At 30.1% G+C, this 20471-nt stretch overlaps 1 protein-coding gene across 1 annotated transcript in view; it reads left to right on the top strand.

Moving 5' to 3' along the window:
* The first annotated feature begins 276 nt into the window (after positions 1 to 276).
* Positions 277 to 20471, top strand: part of LOC129980816 (cytochrome P450 3A4-like) — a 45218-nt gene continuing 25023 nt past the window's right edge. The window contains exons 1-4 of the mRNA XM_056091207.1: positions 277 to 356; positions 10426 to 10531; positions 11493 to 11545; positions 11650 to 11746. Coding sequence (XP_055947182.1) covers positions 304 to 356; positions 10426 to 10531; positions 11493 to 11545; positions 11650 to 11746 — 309 coding nt within the window. The 5' untranslated portion in view covers positions 277 to 303. The remainder of the gene's footprint in view (positions 357 to 10425; positions 10532 to 11492; positions 11546 to 11649; positions 11747 to 20471) is intronic.

Raw genomic sequence — 20471 nt, 5'->3', positions numbered from 1 at the left:
AATTAGTAGTTGATAATTAATGATGAATTAATTATAAGAAGTGAGTTGTCTTTCTGCATCCGGTTGTTCATAAATTTCACCTTACTCCACATGTATCGTTTCTAGCATTAATCGTATACCAGTCATTCAACTTTTTCGAAAAAAAAAAAGAACTAAAAAAAAGAATTCACCGGACTCTCATCTTTTTATTTTTTTATCTGGATTGTGAAAGACAGGACAGGAACTCTTTATCTCTCTCACGGAATATAAGAGAAGATGAAAACTAGAATTGATCATTCCATCCAATTCCGCGCTCTCCATAAGATGCTGAACCTTCTGTATAGTATTTTCCCGCTATTTTTAACTTTTTGCTTCTGGTAAGAAATAGTTTTTCCATTTTACACTTCTATTTCAGGAGTTTAAATTTTATTTTTTGAGTGATTTATAATTGCATCGAGTTATTTTCAGTGCGAGTGAATACGTAGAAACGTTCTCGAAATTTCTTCATATTAGATAAAATTAAAAAATAGTTTATTTTAAAAACAGTTCATAATAAAATCAGCTGAAAAATTATTTATATAAAGTAAAGTTCTTAAGATTTATAATGATACGATGAAGAATAAATTATTTAAAGTAAATCTCGTTAAAAAATAGAATAACTTATTTAAAGTAAATTTCGTTAAAGAGATAAAGTTAGTTTATTTAAAGTAAATTTCGTTAAAGAGATAAAGTTAGTTTATTTAAAGTAAATTTCGTTAAAGAGATAAAGTTAGTTTATTTAAAGTAAATTTCGTTGAAGCAAATAGAATAGTTTATTTAAAGTAAATTTTTTCAGACGAATAAGAATATGATGAAGAATATACTATTTAAAGTAAATTTATTTTTTAAAAAATTGAATAGATTATTTAAAGTAAATTTCGTTAAAAAATTAAAAATCAATTAAAATTCAATCAAATTTAGTTAAAACAAATAAAATTTAAAGGAAAAATAGTTTGTTTAAAGTAAATTTCTTTAAAATTAATAATATGAATTAAAGGATAGATTATTCGTAGATAAAAGCAAATAAATTTCAAAGGAAAATAGTTTGTTTAAAGTAAATTTAGGTAAAATATATAATAATAAAAGGTAGGTAGATTATTCGAAGTTAAGTATTAATTATTTTTTTTAAATTCTAATTGAACTCATCAAGATGTACATTTCCTTTCTATAAAACAAATAAGAATCAGTTGGCAGTAAATCAAAATAAATGCGTTGTTAATTTCCTGATTTTTGGGATGAATTTTTTCTCATTTATATAGAATTATAATATTCTCATAATAATATAACGATGTTTGTAATGTTTCTATCATTTATTCTTATTGTTTCTTAATTAATTGCTAATTCCATTATTTATAGAAATGTATCTTTAAATATTTTTTGATAAAGAACAAAATTGGTTGAATAAGGAAAGAAAATTATGATGATTAATGTTTCTGTTTTATTAAGAAAACGAGTACGGAATAATTTTTAATGCAATGTTGAATTTTGTTTCATTCTGAGCGAACAATAATTTATCTTAACATTAATATTTGTTCCCATCAGTCATAATAAAATTCATAAAAATTTGGAATTATCTCATACAATACTTTCTTATATAAAAAAAGACAATTTTAGCAAGCTTAAAATAATTTAAGATTTTTAGATGAAGAAATTTTCGATTAAAAGATTTAGATTGATAAATTTTGAGAAATGCTGTTTTTAAGATTCATTTATAAATAAGAGTTCAAATATACAAATAAATCGTTGCAAACAAATTATTAATTTAATTGTATCATGCAAAAAATAAAAATTTTTAACTCTTTTTTTTCACACAGCATTTAATAATGATTGCCAAATATCATTTTTCACTCTACTTTTTTAAATAAATGAAATTTATTAATTAAACAATAATTACAAGATGTAATAATGCCGAAAATAATATTTAAATAAAAAAGTAAATAATTTTGTGACTTTTTACAATCATTTATTTAGTTCTTCAATAGTAAAATTAAAAGTTCATGATATAAATAGTAAAAATTCTCTTTGTTTTATTCAATACTTTTAATGAGTGCTTTTAATATGTTCTTAATGTACATAATAACTTATAAAAAATAATTACTTTAATACAGGCATTATAAATTTAGGAGTTGTTTATAATTAATTAATTTTTGCTAAGAGATAATATTTATTGTTTTTTATTATTTGTAGCGAGGAAATAACATTTAATTAGTATTTCTCTACTAGCAAATCTTTTTTTTATGTAACATTTTAGAATGACCGTCGAATTATATTATCGTCAATTCTGTGATATTTGTTTATTCTGTCCAATTCTGTCTGTTATTTTTCTGTCTTAGAATCAATTGTACAGTCGCAAGCTCATTACTTAAATATTAAGAATTACATTTCTTTTCCTACGATACATTTAAAGAATGTTTTTCAATATATAGATTAATATATTTAAAAAATGTTTGTTTAAATCAAAGATTATTAATTTTAACGAGTTGTTCACGATAAAAAAAATGTTTCTAATAATAATTATTGGCCTCTAATGTTTGTAAAAAAGAATCAGCAATAAATTAATATCCGCCATCTAGAATATTTTTTTAAAATTTAATTTAGTATAATGATTTTTATATGTCTTTTTTTTTGGGGGGGGGGGAGAGCTAAATATCTTAAATAGCTACTATATACTATGATTTTATTTGTACTTCCATGAAAATTGGTAGTAAAGTCTCTGGAAGATCGGTGCCATGGACATGATTACCAATTACGCGACAACTCATTGTTGGTAATCTTGTTCACGACAAAACGAGTACTAAGCTTCCACCGAAATATCAAAAAGATTTTTGCTGATAATAAAATCACTTAAATTATTTGCATGCTACTTTAAATATTTTTATGCACAGATTATCAACTAATTAATAAATTTTGAAAGTATGAATTAATGCATTTTGTATTTGCACTCTTTTAAGAGAATAATTTAAATGATTTTACTACGGGCAAAAATTTTTTTCATATATCTGTGGTAAATTAGTACTCGGATTGTCATGAACAAGATTACCAACAACGAGTTGTCTCGTCATTGCTAATCATAATCTGTATATAAAAATATTTACTGCAGCATGCAAAAATTTAAAAAGCTTCAATATTTACTGCATATGCAAAAGCTTCAATATTTACTGCATATCCATATATTTTTGATTTTTTTTTTCTATTTTTAAGTCATAATCATTATTAATTAAAAAAAATATTTAATAAATAAGCACTGAACAAAATATATTCATCGTAAAAAAAAGAGGATGAATTCCTTTCTAGGTCAAAAAGGGTCATGAAAATGTGTTAAGGTCATGAATCTGTTACAAGTGTTTAGTAAATGGCATGAGATAAAAAAAATAAACAACTTGATAATGAAAAGTGAAAAAAAGAACTATTGTTTGCAAAGATAACTTGTCAATGGAAGAAGCGAAAGTGAAGTACTCTCAATGTTAGATTCTTGCGATAATGCTGTTGATAAGAGTTTTTTTAAAGTGTCAGTGATAAGAGTATATCTAAATATATCATTTTATAAAAAGTTTTTGTTTTATTGTTTTATCATAAAGAAATCTCTCTAAGAGCTATTTTGTAAATGTTCGTTACAGTATGTATAAAATTTCATTACTCATAGAAACGATTATAATCAAACTGATTTAGAGAATTTTAAATCCAATATGAATCATCCGTTACACATTTTAAATAAAATAATTGAAGCATTCTTTTAATAATGGTGTACAGAATAAAAATAATTAAGAATACAAGGGAAAAAAAACTTTCCCAACACAGAATTTGTTACTATCATTGCTTAATTCCTTTTCAACAAGCCTAATTGAAAATTTCTCTAAATTTATATCAATTCGTCAGTAAATTTATATGTAGTGTTTAAAAATGTAAGAGATTTTATTTATTTTTTCTATTAATTGAAGAAATGTATGAAAATTTGAATAAGATTACATCTTTTTTAAAACATTTGCTTCATGAAAAGGATAAATTCATCATTCAGAAAAACACATAAAATAAAAGAGTGTCAAATTTTTGTAAAAAACATTGTGTGATTAAAAAAACAACGAGTAATAAAACGCAAAGAAGTATCTTGGAAAGAAAACTGAATATCATAGTTTTTTATTAATATAATATTTATCATCCAAATGTAAGCAATATACCTATTATTAATTTTTTAGAAAACACTACTTAAATAGTAATTCTAATTATTTCATGGTAAGAAATGGAGATACAAAAGTATAATAATGATTACAATAATTGAAAATTAAAGGGGATTTGAGACTCTAATCTCAAACATCCCATCATGGGAATTTATTTGGATAGATTCGGCTGTTCTTATTTTAGTTTTCGAATTAATTCTTAATTATATAAAAGAATGTAAAAAAATATATTGAATATCATCGCATCACGGTAGGTAAAAATCAGTACTTAAAACAATGGAAAATCATGTTGCAAAATATACTTAAAATATTTGAGAAAATGTGTTAAAATTTGAGAAAATATTATATTATCTGAAATAGACCTTTTTACTTTCTCGTATAAGTAGTATAAAGAAAGTACAGTAATCGTCAAAAAATTCGAAATTGTGATTTTTAACAAATTTGAACGCTATAGACCTCCCTATGTTCGACAAACACGTTTTTAGAAAATGTCCGTCTTTTTGTCTGTGATAAACATAATTCACACAATCAAACTAAAAAAAATTGAGTTAGAAAGTTGAAATTTGGCATGCGTTTACACCAAATTTCATATTTCTGTCAAATTTTCAACGAAATCTGTTCAGAAAAAGCCCGACTGTTCGAATATGAGTTAACACGATAGTTACAAAGAGATGAGAGCTAGATAGGTAAGATTCGGTACATAGATTCACCACCTATTGTGTAAAATGTCTGTCATATTTTGATCCAGATCGAACTAGGCTTAAACATATCGAATTCGGCATGGAATTTTGTAACCTCAAGTGCAGTTTTGTGTCAAATTTTAGTTTCAATCGGACGAGAAAAACGTGTATAACATACAAATTCGATTTTTCGTTACTATTAAGCATGCTAGGGTTTTATCGCTAAATAACTCGCCAAGGACGACACGATAGATACAGTAAAAATGTTTAATGCACGCCAAAAGTAAATATTTCATAACTGTTGTAAGCCAATGCCATATAAAGAGCTCTTTGGCATCAAAAGTTTATAAGATAGCACGTGAGAAACTTTTGAGGAGACCAGTTCCTCTGATTCAAATTTGATAGTGGTGTAAAAACGATCTATGTATAATAATACTTTTTGGAGTTATTGAGAAAAAAACTTTCAAATATTTTTAAAAATTTCTTTTTAATTTTAAATAAAAATTTTACTAAAGTTTTGGAAATCCTTTGTTAATGAGCATATGAAATGATCGTTTGATTTTCTTTTTATAAAATTTTCAAAGCAATTCAATTTTAGCCCTAAATATCTCTAATCATTAAAATTTCAGCAAGATAAAATGCGTCGATGTGTTTTCTGTGTGGAGTATTTGACTCTGATAGGTGGAAATCTAAAATATTTCATCATAAATAATTAAATATCAGTCCCATAACATTGTACCTTTCTGCTTTAATCACTCTAAAACTAGTTTTCCATTTTCCTCACCAAACAGCATTCCGTTCCGTTCGCTTGGATAGTGTAAATTCTGTGATGGTGAAATGTTCTTCCAAAGTGTCTGAGAGAAAGTCATCGAGGCATGATTGACGATATGACAGTTATTTCCTTGAAGAAATTTCGGCATCCCATATTTTTGCAACTTGTATTCCTTTATCAGATTTAAGTCATAAAATATTTTTAAAAGTTTAGTATGTAAGGGGTAATATTCTTCATTGTACAAAGGGGTAATATTATGTAAGGGGTAATATTCTTCATTGTACAAAGAGGTAATATTATGTAAGGGGTAATATTCTTCATTGTACAAAGGGGTAATATTATGTAAGGGGTAATATTCTTCATTGTATATTTCCAAAATGTACAATGTTTTGAGCTTAGCTTTCTCAAACAATGAAACAGTTTCATTTAGCAATTTTAAACAGTATTTGTTATTGCTGAATGATTTTTTAAAACTTTTTATACATATTTAAAGATTAGTCTTCTATGGTGATCGATTTGTTCGTTCAAAATATCGGCTTTCTTGGATATTCATATATTGATAAGAAATGCTTTTATTTAAAATTTTATTTTATTATCTGATAAGATTCAAAAGTATGAATTTGAAGGAACATGTCTGTAATAAATTATTGAGCATGAATTGAAGTAGTGCATGTATGCTACAAAAATAAAAGTGAAAATGACAATCGTGTTTTGAAGTAATTATTTAAAGAAAACAATTTTTTTTAATCTCAATTTTAATCACAAAAGTATATGGTTGAACGATTTGGATGAATTTGATTTGGTTTTATGCTAAGATTATATATCAAATTCAATTTTTAAAAATTCTACTAAAAAAAAAAGAAAAAAATTGCATTGCAACCATACTGGCATCAGAATAATCAAATATCTCTTTTCTAAGATATTTCGGTAAAAATAACTAAAAAGCAAAGAAAAAAATACTCAGTAAAATATAAATTAACTTTTTGACCTTGAAAAGTTGATAGTGACCTTCCTATTGCCTTAAAAAGTAAGTAAGCCAAATTTCATCATGATAGGACAAAATATTGTACATTTGCATGAAAAACATGCAACACATGCATTTTTTTTATATGCAAGGTCTTCATAATAACAATTTTATTTTTAAATTACCATAATAGCGAACTATTAGGCAACATATTATAACACCTGATAATTGCTTACAGGAGAATACGAGACATTATTTTCCGAAAAAAAGAAAAGAGAGAGAGAGAGAGAGAACTAGATAAATTTTTAAAACGTATAATTAGAAGGTAAGGTATTATATACAGTTGTTAATCAATACTGGCCGTGAAACTTCTTACGGACGAATAAAGCTCACTTTTTCATAAATAGGAATATCAAGGTCCATAAATACAGGATTTAGGTCAAACAAATCCCTTATGTTATCAACCCATATACATTGCCTTTTACTGAAATCATCCTTTAGTGTAATATACCAACCATTGTCTTACCTGAGCTACTTTTCTTAGAAAAGCTATCGACACCTGGGCTAGTGACTAATCCTCGCTTGTCGATGTTAAGGCATTTCGTGGTACTTCGACTTCAACAACAAGACTTTTTTAGATACCACCCTTTTTGCAGGGAAAGGCTCAACTTCTCATTGATATATGTGTCAAACAGGCATTTAAAAAAACTGATTCATACTGATTGAAAAACTGAAACTGAATTATAAGCCTGTATTTCCTCATTTCTTGATGATCCCAGCCGTCAATTCTCAATGCCTGTGTTTTCTGGACTTGGAGTTACTTCCAAGTCATTGTTTTAATTGAAGTTGGAAGCAATTTGGCAGAACTGAAGAATACAATACACCAACATACCCGCAACAAATCCTCCTGACGTGGTAAGAAAGAGATTAGAGAAGAAAAGAGAATGCAATTATGTGATTTAAATCGCTTTCAGAGAATAATGAATGCCACGTCGAATATAATGAATTTGTAGTATGTTTCAGATTGATTTAAAACATTTTAAATAGATATCTTTGTGTCTTATATTATTTAATAATGAACAGATTATGCTATATTTCTTTTTTATAAAGACATGTAAATGGAAATGCCTAAATCGAAGACGATAAAATAAAAGCCTACTAATATACCATTGGTCAAAGCCAATATATCTAGTAGAACTGGTAATGATTAGAATCTACAAAAATGAAGACATAAACATCTTCCTTTACATAGAAGAGCCAGAAAAACTGGTGTAGCAGGTCGTATGCAAATACTGGAGATGTTCAAACAATCAGCATAACGCGATGTGGTCGACAGAACGTATATAAGACAGGTGTCTGAGGAGGCTATTACATCTATTCTTGCTCTTTCAATGGCAGGTTATCAAGATTTAAGTGATTTTCAGCTGGGACTTATCGTCTACGCAAGAGAGATGGAGCACAGCATTTCAGAAGTAACGCTGAAATTTGGATTTTCACTCACGATCATTTCAAGGGTGTACCTCGAATATCAGTTTTCCAGTAAAACTTCAAATCCCAGACAGTGGTGGGGCCGGTAAAAGACCTTGACAGAACGGGATTATCGATGACTGAAAGGAATTGTTATACGAGATAGACATTCAACACTTCCCCAAATTGCTATGGATTTGAATGGAGACCCATCAACAAGTATCAGCGTACGCACTGTGCAACGTACCTTAATTGATATGGGCTTTCTCAGCCGCAAACTATCTCGTGTACCATTTTTGACTTAGCTGCACAAAGCTCTGTTCCTTGCCTATACTCGCCAACACCATCTTGGACTCGTAATGATTGGAAAAACGTTGTCTGGTCTGAGTCACGCTTCCAATTGTATCGGGTGGATAGCCGTGTACGGGTGTAGATTAAACCCCATGAATTCATGGATCCCTCATGAATACAAGGAACTGTTCAAACTGGTGGAGGCTCTGTGATTGTATGAGGCGTGTGCAGTTGGCATGAAATGGGACCATTGATAAATCTAGACTCGACCATGACAGGTCAGCTGTATGTTAACATCCGTTCTGACCATCTGCATCCATTCATGCCCTGTTGCATTCCCACGGACGTGGACAATTCAAACAGGATAATGTTCCCCCCAGAAGTCTACAGTAGCTACTGAGAGGCTTGAGGAGCACTCTTCTGAATTTCATTTCCTCTCTTGGCCACCTAATTCCTCTGGCATGAACATTGTCGAGCATATATGGGATTTTTCGCAACGTTCTGTCCTTAGGAGATCTCTGCCATCTAGCACTCCCATGGCTTTATTGACTGCTTCGCAGGAATCAGAGTATGAACTGTCTACAGAATATCTTCACAAATTAGTTGAATCCATTCCACTCCGTGTTTCTACATTTCTGCTTGCTCGTCGGGATACGATATTAGACTGGTGAACCAGTTTTTCTTACGCATCAGTGTTTTTCAATGAATATTTTTAAGTAACCAGAAAAAAAAATGACATTTTGTCAGAACATTTCTTTTTCAGAATTCATAGATTTATGCATAACCTATTATCTAGCGCTTCTTTTGTTAAAAAAAGACAAAGATACAGAATATTGGAAGCATATTATGCCTAAGAAAAGCAAGAAAACGGGCGAAAAAGCTGAGAGTGTTCCTGCTGTCTACAACTTTTTCTATATTTTCACAAAAATCGGGACTCAATGAGATATAAGAAGTGGAAATTCACTGAAATCATGATTTGTAATATTTTGACGTTTTTATTGAGATATGGGTACTTCGAATACGAAAAGGTAACCAGCTGGAATAATCTTCCCAAAACTTTCTATCATATTCTCAATTACCCCCCCCCCCTTGCAGAATATTGTAGACTTTGGATAAGACCACGAATACTTAGAATGGAATTGACGAACAGTAGATACGAAACATCGATCTTTGGCGTGAATCTGGCATTTTTAGTGAATATATCACGGATCTTTGCTGCATTTTTCGGCAATTAATCCCTGGCATGCGATTAATATACAAATGTTCGAAAATCGAATGTGTATTTCGGGCTATCTTTTTTCCGGCCGATAGAAACCATACCTTGACATAGAACAACAATATAATCACAAGATGATACTCCAGATTTTATTTATTTAAGTCATTACATGTTTAAATTACTGTGTTTAAATGCATAGGAAAGAACAGATCTATAAACAATCAATCCCTTGAAAGATTTCTTTAAAGATATTATACGGTTCTACATTTTCGATATTAAGCCTCAGTATATTACGTTTTATTTGTCTAGTTTTTTACGTTTCATAACTATAGTGTTCATTTGCATTTGGGAAGCTGGACAGACAGACATCGTTTGATCGGATTTAACGTGCATGAGTCATCGTGTTCAAAGTGCAACAGATGACACAATTCCAAAAATGGGTTTTTTGGTCTCAGAGACTTCAAATCTGAACATTTGTCAAAAAGTCAGTTCAAATGTTTTGGAAATTAAAATATTTTCTCTCTTTTATACTTTGTAAACAAAAAATTCCTTCATAAAACAAAATGGGCAAATACAATATCATGAATAATTTAATATATCTGTGAAGGAAAAGAATAGAATCAATGCTTGCGTTACTCGGCGCAAAATATTACTGATGCCTAACATTTCAGAAATAAAATAATAATAATACCAGAGCATAGATTCATTAGCTCTGAAAATTCAAAGCTAAATAAAGTCAAATTAAATTGACCTAACAGAAAAGGTTATATGGAGAATATTGAATTTCATGAAAATAAAGCTGATCTTTCAAGAATATGATTAAATTAAAATTATATTTTCAGGATTTACAAGTTGAGCGTGAGAAATCATGACTACTTTAAGAAAAAAGGGTTGCCTTACGTTAAGCCTCAGCCATTTCTGGGATCAATCTTGGATTTTCTACAAAAGGTAAGAATCACCGATTTAACATTGAATTATATTATAATTTTACCAGCAAATATAAAACCTTATAGTTAGAAAAAATATTTAATTTTGAGAAAAATGGTAAAGTGATTCCAAATATAAATGTGCCCGTTGGCGTTGTGTGGAACAGACCATTTAGTATAGTAATATATAATTTAGTAGGAACTTATTTTAAACAAAAAAAAACGGGGTAATTTTTTTGATATTTTAATTAATTAAAAATTAAATCAAATTTGGTTCTTCCATGATAATTTCTAAAAATATTATTCAGCAAAAAATTATTTTAAAATCATTAAAATATTTCGTAAAATTGCCTATTATATAAAATATGAAAATTTTCCCCTAATATTGACATTATTAAATATATTTTTATGCACAATTTGCAATAATGCCTTTAATTATTGTAATGAATTTCGGTTCTTGCCATTGATTCAACCTTGTCTTTTTCTATTCTAAAATAAACAAATCTTCAAGATTCTCTTCAGCATTCATTTCGCTTTTTGTTTTCTTTGGCAATATCATTATAAATTTTTGCTTTTTGTTTTTATTTCATTTAATATTTTATAATCTCTATGATCACTATATATTTTATAATAAATATTTCTATAATGTATAAATTTTACAGTAACTTTTTCAGTTATGTATAAATGCTTCTTATTCTTTAATTATATATCAATTTTTGCTGACTCTTATCCTTAATTTTGATAATTTAATACGAGAACATTTTTATAAAACTTTTAACAAATGCAAGCATTCTGTCACATTTAAAGAACAAAATTCTGATATACTATCAAATGTCTATCTTTCACCTTCAGTCACATTAAGCATGTAACTAATATCTGAACATAAAAAATACTGAATTCTACTTATATTTGGACTATAAACCATCTTTATAATTTATTTTATTGAAATTTTGGCAACATTTAATTCCTTTTCTTTATTTCAGCCCGGTCATGAAGAAGAATTACGTCGATATCGTGAGTTTGGACCTGTTTATGGGTACGTAAGAAGATTCAAATTTCTGACAGTGAATAATGTATTTCAAACTATGTAATAAATTGAATTATTCGATCATTTTAAATTTTTTTCTTTTAATTTTTTAGTTTCTTTGAAGGAAACAAGGCAAATCTTAGTATAGCTGATCCAAATATACTAAAAGAGATTTTAGTGAAAAAGTTCCACGTTTTCAATGGCAGACGAGTAAGTCTTTCTTTGAAATTTTTTTGATTAATTATTTATCGTTTGTAAGTCTTCATTTGGAAGTTATTGGATTAATTATTTGTAATTTGTAATTCTTCTTTTGGAATTTTTCTGTAAATTATTTGTCGTTTATATGTTTTCCTTTGGAATTATTTCGATTAATTATTTATCGTTTGTAAGTTTTCCTTTGGAATTATTTCGATTAATTATTTATCGTTTATACGTTTTTCTTTGGAATTATTTCGATTAATTATTTATCGTTTTTAAGTTTTCCTTTGGAATTATTTCGATCACGTGTTTATAATTATTCATTATCTCTTTTGTAGCTTATTCATATTTTCAAAAGTATTCCACTACTGTCAAGAATTCGAAATAGAAATTAATGATAAATTTTAGAGAGAGCAAAATGGGACGGCATTCAAATTGAATCTTTTTAACTTAATTAATTTTATACAAATTTTTATTACATTTAACTTGATTTAAATAATAATTTAAGAAGCGAGTGAGTGAATATATGGATATTTTTGTACAATATTCGTACAGATGCTTCTTTTCTGGTATTGTGTAATATAAATGCTCACACTTAAAATATAGGGTATCCCACGAGGTATGCAGCGTCTAATATTTACATATTCATCATTACATCATGACTAGTATTTTGATATGCAACATGCGGGGCCCCGAATATAGCGCCACACTCTAATTAAGGTGTGAAGCTTGGGCCATGAAAACTTCAAGAAATGAGAAAGTAAACAAGTGAAAATTAATATTTATTGAGAAATTTCAATACAACAGATTTTAAAAATGTTGGCCATTCGAACAAATGACATGACGATGTCTGGAATTGAAGTTCGCAATTGATTTCTTCAAAACATATGTTCCAATTTCCTTGACCTTGATTTCAATTGCTGCTCTCAAATCGTCCAATCTGAAGGGCTTTCAGACGTATCCCTAAAAAATCACATGGATTAAGATCCGGGGAGTAATGTGGCCACTTTATACCATTGCCTGTTTTCATAACGCAATTCAACCCGATCAGTCTATCTTGAAAATGATCCCCTAAGAGATCGAAGTTTCGCTGAGTGTAGTGAGGTCTAACATCATCTTTTATAAACCAATAATCGTTTCTCTCGTTGATGCCATGTAAGAAAGAGATGACGCCGTCATTCAACACGTCAAAATAAGCTTCGACAGTAACATTTTCAATAAAAAAAATTGGTCCAGTGATGCATTTTTCAGATAACATACATCAAACTGTGAGCTAAGTGGGTTCAGTGACAGAACTATTGCATGATGAAAATTTTCAGTGGTCTAAAATCTCCAGATCTGTTTGTTGCTATATCCTTGAAAGTGGAAATGCACCTCATCGTTGAACCGATTAAAATCGATTTCACCACATTCAATCTTATTGATAATCGTGTATGGAAAATCAAACCAGCTTAAACCATCCAAATCAGTCAATGGTGCTTTTTTTTAACTTTGTAAGGAACAAAACCGCATAGGAGTTTGCATATTCACATGCAGACGCGCTTTTCCTCATATTGGTTACCACAAATTTCCATAGTCAACTAGGGAAGGTGACAATGGATATATATATATATATATATATATATATATATATATATATATATATATATATATATATATATATATATATATATGCATATACATGTTGAGCAATAGTCTTATGCGTCGTAATTTAGAATATAAACTGTTGGATTCATAACTAACGGTCTTCAAGTAATTAGACTATAACACTATATTCGGGGACCCCACATGTTATACATCCAAAAACTCGTCTTGACGTTTTCTATACGAATCTGTAAATATTAGACACTGCATACTTTGTGGGACATCCTGTAATTTAGCAACCAGCACAAACACACGCAAAGACATGATTCCTTAAAAAAGTATTATTTGAAAAAATTAGGAGCCGAATTCATATAAATTATAATTAATCAAATTGACTCCTTATTTTTTTCTTCAAGTGCACTTATCTTAATTACATAATATCGAATAATTTTAATAAAAATAAGCGTAAAGCAAAAATAATAAAAGAAAAGAATTTGAAACTTAATGCGTTGTTCAACGATTTCAAAAGATTTCTATTTGAACATTATTCAAGAAAAATTGGCAAAAATAAATTTGAAAGAAAAGGTATATAAAGGTACAAACAGGTCTTTTTTTTCCCTTCTTTTTCTTTATTGCCTTTTTTTTAATGCACATTTACTCATTAGCTACGTCATGCCCCATTACTCTAGGAAACGATTGAATATTACTTTTTAATGTTTTCCGATTACCAATCATCATAGAGTAACTTTCGTTGTTCAAACTGAAGTAAAAAAAAAAATTGTTTGCATTATTTTTTGAGCCATTCCTTTCCTAACATCTTTGGCGCCCTATTATTAGCATATGGATCCTTAACGTAAATTAGCAATATTTTATGTAATTATAATATGAATAAAATTTTCGGTAAAATCAATTTATGATGATGCGACGTTTTATTTACCAAGATTTAACACCTTCTGCATGAAAGCAAGCTTTAAAATGCTTTACAGAAATTCGTTGTCCTTAAATGCTGTAAGAAGGCTTTGAAATATTGAAACAGAATAAATATATTTAACTTCCTGGCCTGGAAACTATGCTTTTGAAACAATTTAGTCCTGTAATTATCTCTTTCTGTAACAATATTCTTTGTTTCTACAATCAGCTAATGTAGAGAAATAAGATTTTCCGAACCTTCCCTGCTAGAAATGGCAATACCTACGAATAGTGTTGCTATGGCAACTCACTAAGCACACTGTAAAAACATCCTGACAGGCAGAATTCGCTTTATTAACTTTCTTCTTGTTAACATGGCTTTCAAATAAACCCTTTTCTCTTAATCCTTCACATTTTATAGCAAATGTTGAGTGTCAAGGGGGCATGAACACTGGTTATTGGCACTCAATAGCTAAAGGGAAGTGGGAAATTTGCATGTAAGTAGTTAAATTAATTAAACTTGATTATATATAGTTAATAAGCCTATTTACAATCTCAAGCAGGTAAGAGAATTTTTTTCCATAATATTAAATAGCAAAAGATAATTGAATACAGATAAAAATTAGTTTTTCTAGAAATAATAATGACAGGTATATTTAGAAAAATCTTCAATCAGCTAAAAATTATCAGATGAACTCCTGTAAATTTTCTTGAAGTTCATGAATGGATATTTGTCAGACATATATTAATGAAAAAAAATAATAAATTGAAACAGAAAAAAAGCATATGACGTAAGCAATTATAGGATGTTAATTTTTTGCACATTTCTTTTCCCTCTCAAAAAATTAAAAGCGAATATTATTTCATACCCTTAATATTATTTGCAAAATTTTTCCTTAAACTAGAAGAATGTTTTTCATCACGCGAACTACAGAATTTAAGTCAGTGATAAAAGTAACAACGCAACAGGTGGAAACAGAGTGACTGCGATGATCATCATTGGCTAATTGGTCATTTTCTCCAATATAAGCTGGCTTTTTATACGCACGGCCATAAAAAAAAAGGTAAGTGATTCAAATTTTTATTAAATCTTATACTCTTGCAGAATCAGACGGTAAGTACAAAATATATATACGAGGGAAAGTCAAAAAGTAAAGGGACTTTTGCAATTTCTCTTTGCAGGGTTTGGTAACCCTGCTAGTATCCAGCGCTGAATTAGTGTAGAAAGCAACACTTCTATGCAAAGTGTCACTCTTATTCCCGCGTCAGTGGTTGGAGTGTTGGAACATAGCAGCTCCATTATCGATGTGCAGTAAGGAAGAAATGAGGGCTGTGATTCGCAATTTGCTTGCAGAAGGTGTTAAACTTGCGAAAATTATTCGTCGTATGCAACACCCATCATTACCAGAAATTAAGAAATTTAAACGTCAACGATTAGCTGGTAAGATTATGCTAATACTATTCAGGGACATGGAAAGTGTAGTCGCCATTCATTTTATTTCAAAAGACGGATTGCAATGAGAACTATTGTGGTGTATTGCGAACTAAGTCGAAACCTGCAATCAGATTCAAACGTCGTGGGAAACTGCGAAAAGCAAGATTACACTCGCCCGTTTCTGTCCAACGGACGGCCAAAACAATAAAGTAGTAGGGATTCGTAGTACTGGAACACCCATCACACATTCCAGATCTGGCTCCAGGTGATTTTCATATGTTTGTACCACTGAAGAAAAATTTAAGGGGAAGAAGAATTGCAATCGATAAAGAAGTCACTGATACGGTGCAAAACAGATATAACCGAAAAACTTTTTTACAGCGGAATGAAAAAAAACTTGTAAAATGTTGCGTTAAAATGCGTTGAAGTCCAGGGTTGTTATGTAGAAACATATCCCATATTTCAATTTTCTAGCATTAGAATAAATGCACCTTTTCTCAAATGTCCCTTTATTTTTAGACTCTCCCTCGTATATATAATGTGGAATGAAAATGGGTTTACATACTATTGAGGAACAATAAATGCACTGAGCAATTATTAATAATGATCGATATGTTAATGAAAATTTTCAGTTAAAATTTGTTCCAAGAAAAATAAAATTAAACATATTTAACAAGTGCTTATGGCTTCAAATTTCCTTCCCATTAGTTATTTCCTTTGTTGATGTATTGCATAGTATTGAAGCTTGACCAGAACAACAGGAACCATAAGAACTAATGGATAATGTTTTGCCTTGGGCATGAGAGCTTCAGGCTCGAAAGTGAAACGCAACGAAGAATCATTGTATATGTAGTTCTAGTCATATTTATCAAAGTCAGATGCCTTCCCACTAGTACAGTGGGGAAGTTAGGAGAAGGATTGCCGAATCAGGTGCCGTCCTCATCTGGCACAACTGCCCGAAATTGGGAAGTCTATTGGAAAGCAATCCTTCAGATACTTTGAAATGGGAAGTAACAATTAGGAAACGAGATGAAAACATTACTTCGAAATTTTTGGGGATCGCTTTTATTTCTTAGTTAAATTTTTATTATGTCATTTTATGTAATTTTATTTCAGACTAGCCGCCTTTGGCGACCAGCCGGTTCGCCAATATTAATAATCCCTAAAATGTTCCTTTAATATTTTATATAACTCATAACCGGTATTCCAGCAAAATATTTCTAAGCTTCGAATTTTGAAAGTCACTTATATTATTATGCAGGCCTTAAGCCGTTCTGTTCATTGTAATACGCATCTCTCTCTAATTTTCTATCAGCTCCCGTAAAATTCAATTTCAAATTATATTTCTTAAGTTAGATATTTTGCGTTTTCTATTGAACTATTTTATTAGAAATGCAAATGAAATTGAGTCTAGAAAGAATCAATCGGTTTCTAAAAGGGCGAAATCGAAATTTTAAAAAAAAATCTGAGAGTCATAAATAATATTTGATGAAATAGTACTTGTTACAAATCTGGTTCGTACGATTAACCCATAACAGTTGTAAACTGAAACTGTGTGGAAGAAGTTTGAAAGTGTATTAATATCTTATTTTTATAAATAGCTCATTCACAGAAAAAAACTTATCCTTTTAATTGGAAGATTCCATAATTTTTAAATGCCATATATGACATTATTTATATTAAGATTTTATTACTTATGAAAAAAAACATTCTTTATGTAATAAATGTTTGATGATGAAAAACTGAATATACAAAGGATAATGAATCTCTTCTAAATTAATGAGCACGTAAAAACGGAATGGAACGTTCCGAGAGGAAAGACGTTTCTGATTAGCTGACATATTGATTGGAAATGTAACTTTAAACGAAATTGGAGATTGCAGCAACAGATGGCGCTAGAGAATTATCCGATGCAAACTCCCAGTTATTTATATACTTCATCTACATGATGAAAATATACTTCATTTGTTTCTTCATTTCTAGTCATACGACACGAGTCATTTGTTTGCGTATTGCGCTATTTGACGTGTTGCTACCATGTAGCTTGATGAAAATTTTAAGTCTAAAAATCACCTTTTTACAAATTGTGGGAAAATACAAATATATTCAAAAACTATGGTCCATCAAAAATTGTCGCTAGACCTGCCAGAGGGTCAAGACTTTTTAGAATCCCTGATCTAGTCATTAGACCATGCTAAATAATTTTTGATTAATATATTTCTCACTTAATTACTTTTACTGTTGTTTTCCTTAAACAACAAATAAATGCAGCAAATTGAAGAGAATCACAATCAAACTTTATTTTAAGAATTAAAAATAATTGATGCATGTCTCTTTTCTCCTCAATTAATATAAATCTGAATGACTGAGTTTCTCTTTCAACGGAAAACAACTGCCAGAAATCACGATTCACATTTGAAAATCAGCTTTTGCTAACATGAAATTAATCTAAAATAATAATCAATCTTTGAAAATCAGCATCTAATGACATTAATGGGTCCTATGGTCTGACTCAATATTATTCCTTTCGCTCTTACTAATCAGCATAGATCGGATCTTAATTTGACTTTTATCCAATTCTTTACTTTTATAGATGAATTTTCCCCCCACATATATTTATGGATGCCTAGTTATCAATTACGTCAAATTCCTAATTAGCTATATCAGATCTCAAAGTATAAATTATATTGCAATAATAACGATGTTTTTATAGCCGTCATGTAGTTATGATTTGTTTAGCAGTTTAAAAATAATTCTGATGAAATATTTTTATTTTAGATATATATTTCATTATTTGGAATATTTAATATTTCTTTTAATCTATGTGACATGAAGGAAATAAAAAGAAATATATATTTTATCTATTCCTTTTTGTTTTCATCTTAATTTTCCTCTTATAAACGAGTAATAAGAGTTCGCAATTTTGGTTTCATCTTTCGAAAAATGAGCCTTTTCTTTCTGTTTACGCATGATCAAGAATAGTTCCAATATTAAATGATCGAACCAACTAATGAGAAGTAAGCTAGAAGTTATTAAAAAAATCTATTTTCTCTAATTGTCTTGCGTAAAATTAAATAAAAATTCCTATTCAAGTATTTCTCAATTAGAGAAATTGATTAAAATCAGGAAAAATGAAGATTGTTGTTAGATAAATTGGAATTCAAACGAATTACATAATACAAGACATTTTACTATATTAAATGATACATACTACTTGTTTTTAACCTCTGTAGGTTGTCAACAATAAGAATTGCTCAGATATTTCTTCGGACGCACTGTACAAATAATTCTTTTTATGTTCATGCTTCGTTATTGCGACAATGTCTCACTTATAAACGAGTGAGTTTAGATAAAAATGTCCTCCATTTAGGGGGATTCCTCAAGAACCAATTTATTATCATAAATCATTCAATTCTTTATTTCGACGATATCTTTATTCTGAAAAAATTGTAAACAATACCTTTTACAGTCATTATTACGCCTTTATGATGATAAATATACAGTATGATTATAATTGAAGTTACGATTTCAAAACGGCAATTTCAAAACTACTGGTCAGAATGACTTGATATTTTAGAATAATCGTGATGCAATGAAATTTTGTTTAGTGAAGAAAAAAAAATAGTTCCAAAATGTCCCGGAAGATGGCACTCTCAGGGTTTATACGTCACATGCACACCGCAGACATAGCTGCCATAAAAAGGAAGAGCACCAGTTCTTTTCCTGAATGCTTCATCATGACTTTGACAATGAAGGATCGCTCTCTGCTCTTGAAGCCTTTTTATAAGAACGATGAATGTGCACTTACAGCTATCAGGAAGTTTCGGACATTAAAATCCATAAAATTGAGTCCAATAACCACAAATGGTCTGAGAAAAATGATTGCTAAATTCGAAGAGACTGGTTCATGTTGTTTGTTCACGTTCACGGTTCACGTTCATTTGTTGTTTCATTGGTTTGACGTGAAACGGAGTAGAGGAAGGAAACCAGTTTCGGTTGCGGCAGTGGAAGACGTGGCTACAGAATTATTACATGAACAGACTAACAGTGATGCTGGAATCAGCAGTGATGGGGAATTAGCCGAATGCTGGATATGCCGGTCAGCATGGTGCGTAAAGTCCTACGGAACATCTTGCGTTGTTATCCGTACATGATAACTCATGTGCAGCAGTTGCTACATGCTGACCTGAAAGCACGTGAGTCTTTTGCACTACGATTTCTTCCCCGGATGGAAGTGGACAACGGATGGCCATGGAATATTCTAGGATCTGACGAAGCCCACTTCCATTTGCATGGTTCTGTAAAAATTGCAGGATATGACCGACCGAGAATCCATTGTTACAGCTATTACTTCTTCAGTTTGTAAAGGTCTCTGTGTGGCGCGGAATAACTGCAGCATTTATCGTCGGTACATTTTTCTTCTAGGAAATCACACCTACGGGTCATGCTGCCTGCACCGTTACAGGACTGAAGCATTTTTCCGTAACCATGTCCTTCCGGAACTTCAGCAGCATCAGTGCGTGGATCGCACAATATTCATTCAAGATGGCGCTCCTCCACATATTGCTACTCCTGTGAAGCTGCTGCTGAGTGCTCATTTCGGAGATTATAGGATCATAAGCCGCCACGTTTCAACTTGGCCGCCACGTTTCCCTGAATTAAACCCGTATGTTTTCTAGGTTTTGGGACACCTGAAGAATGATTCGGGCGGGTTGAGAATCAGCAGACTTAAAGGCAAGCATCACACACTACTTCCATTGTGTCAGTACAAATACCCTCCGATTTGTCGTTTTGCGCTTCCATTTAGTA

This window comes from Argiope bruennichi, chromosome 8 (assembly GCF_947563725.1).
Source record: "Argiope bruennichi chromosome 8, qqArgBrue1.1, whole genome shotgun sequence".
Lineage (NCBI taxonomy): Eukaryota > Metazoa > Arthropoda > Arachnida > Araneae > Araneidae > Argiope > Argiope bruennichi.
Note: the sequence above shows the minus strand (reverse complement) of the source record. Positions and strands in the feature narration are given on the sequence as shown.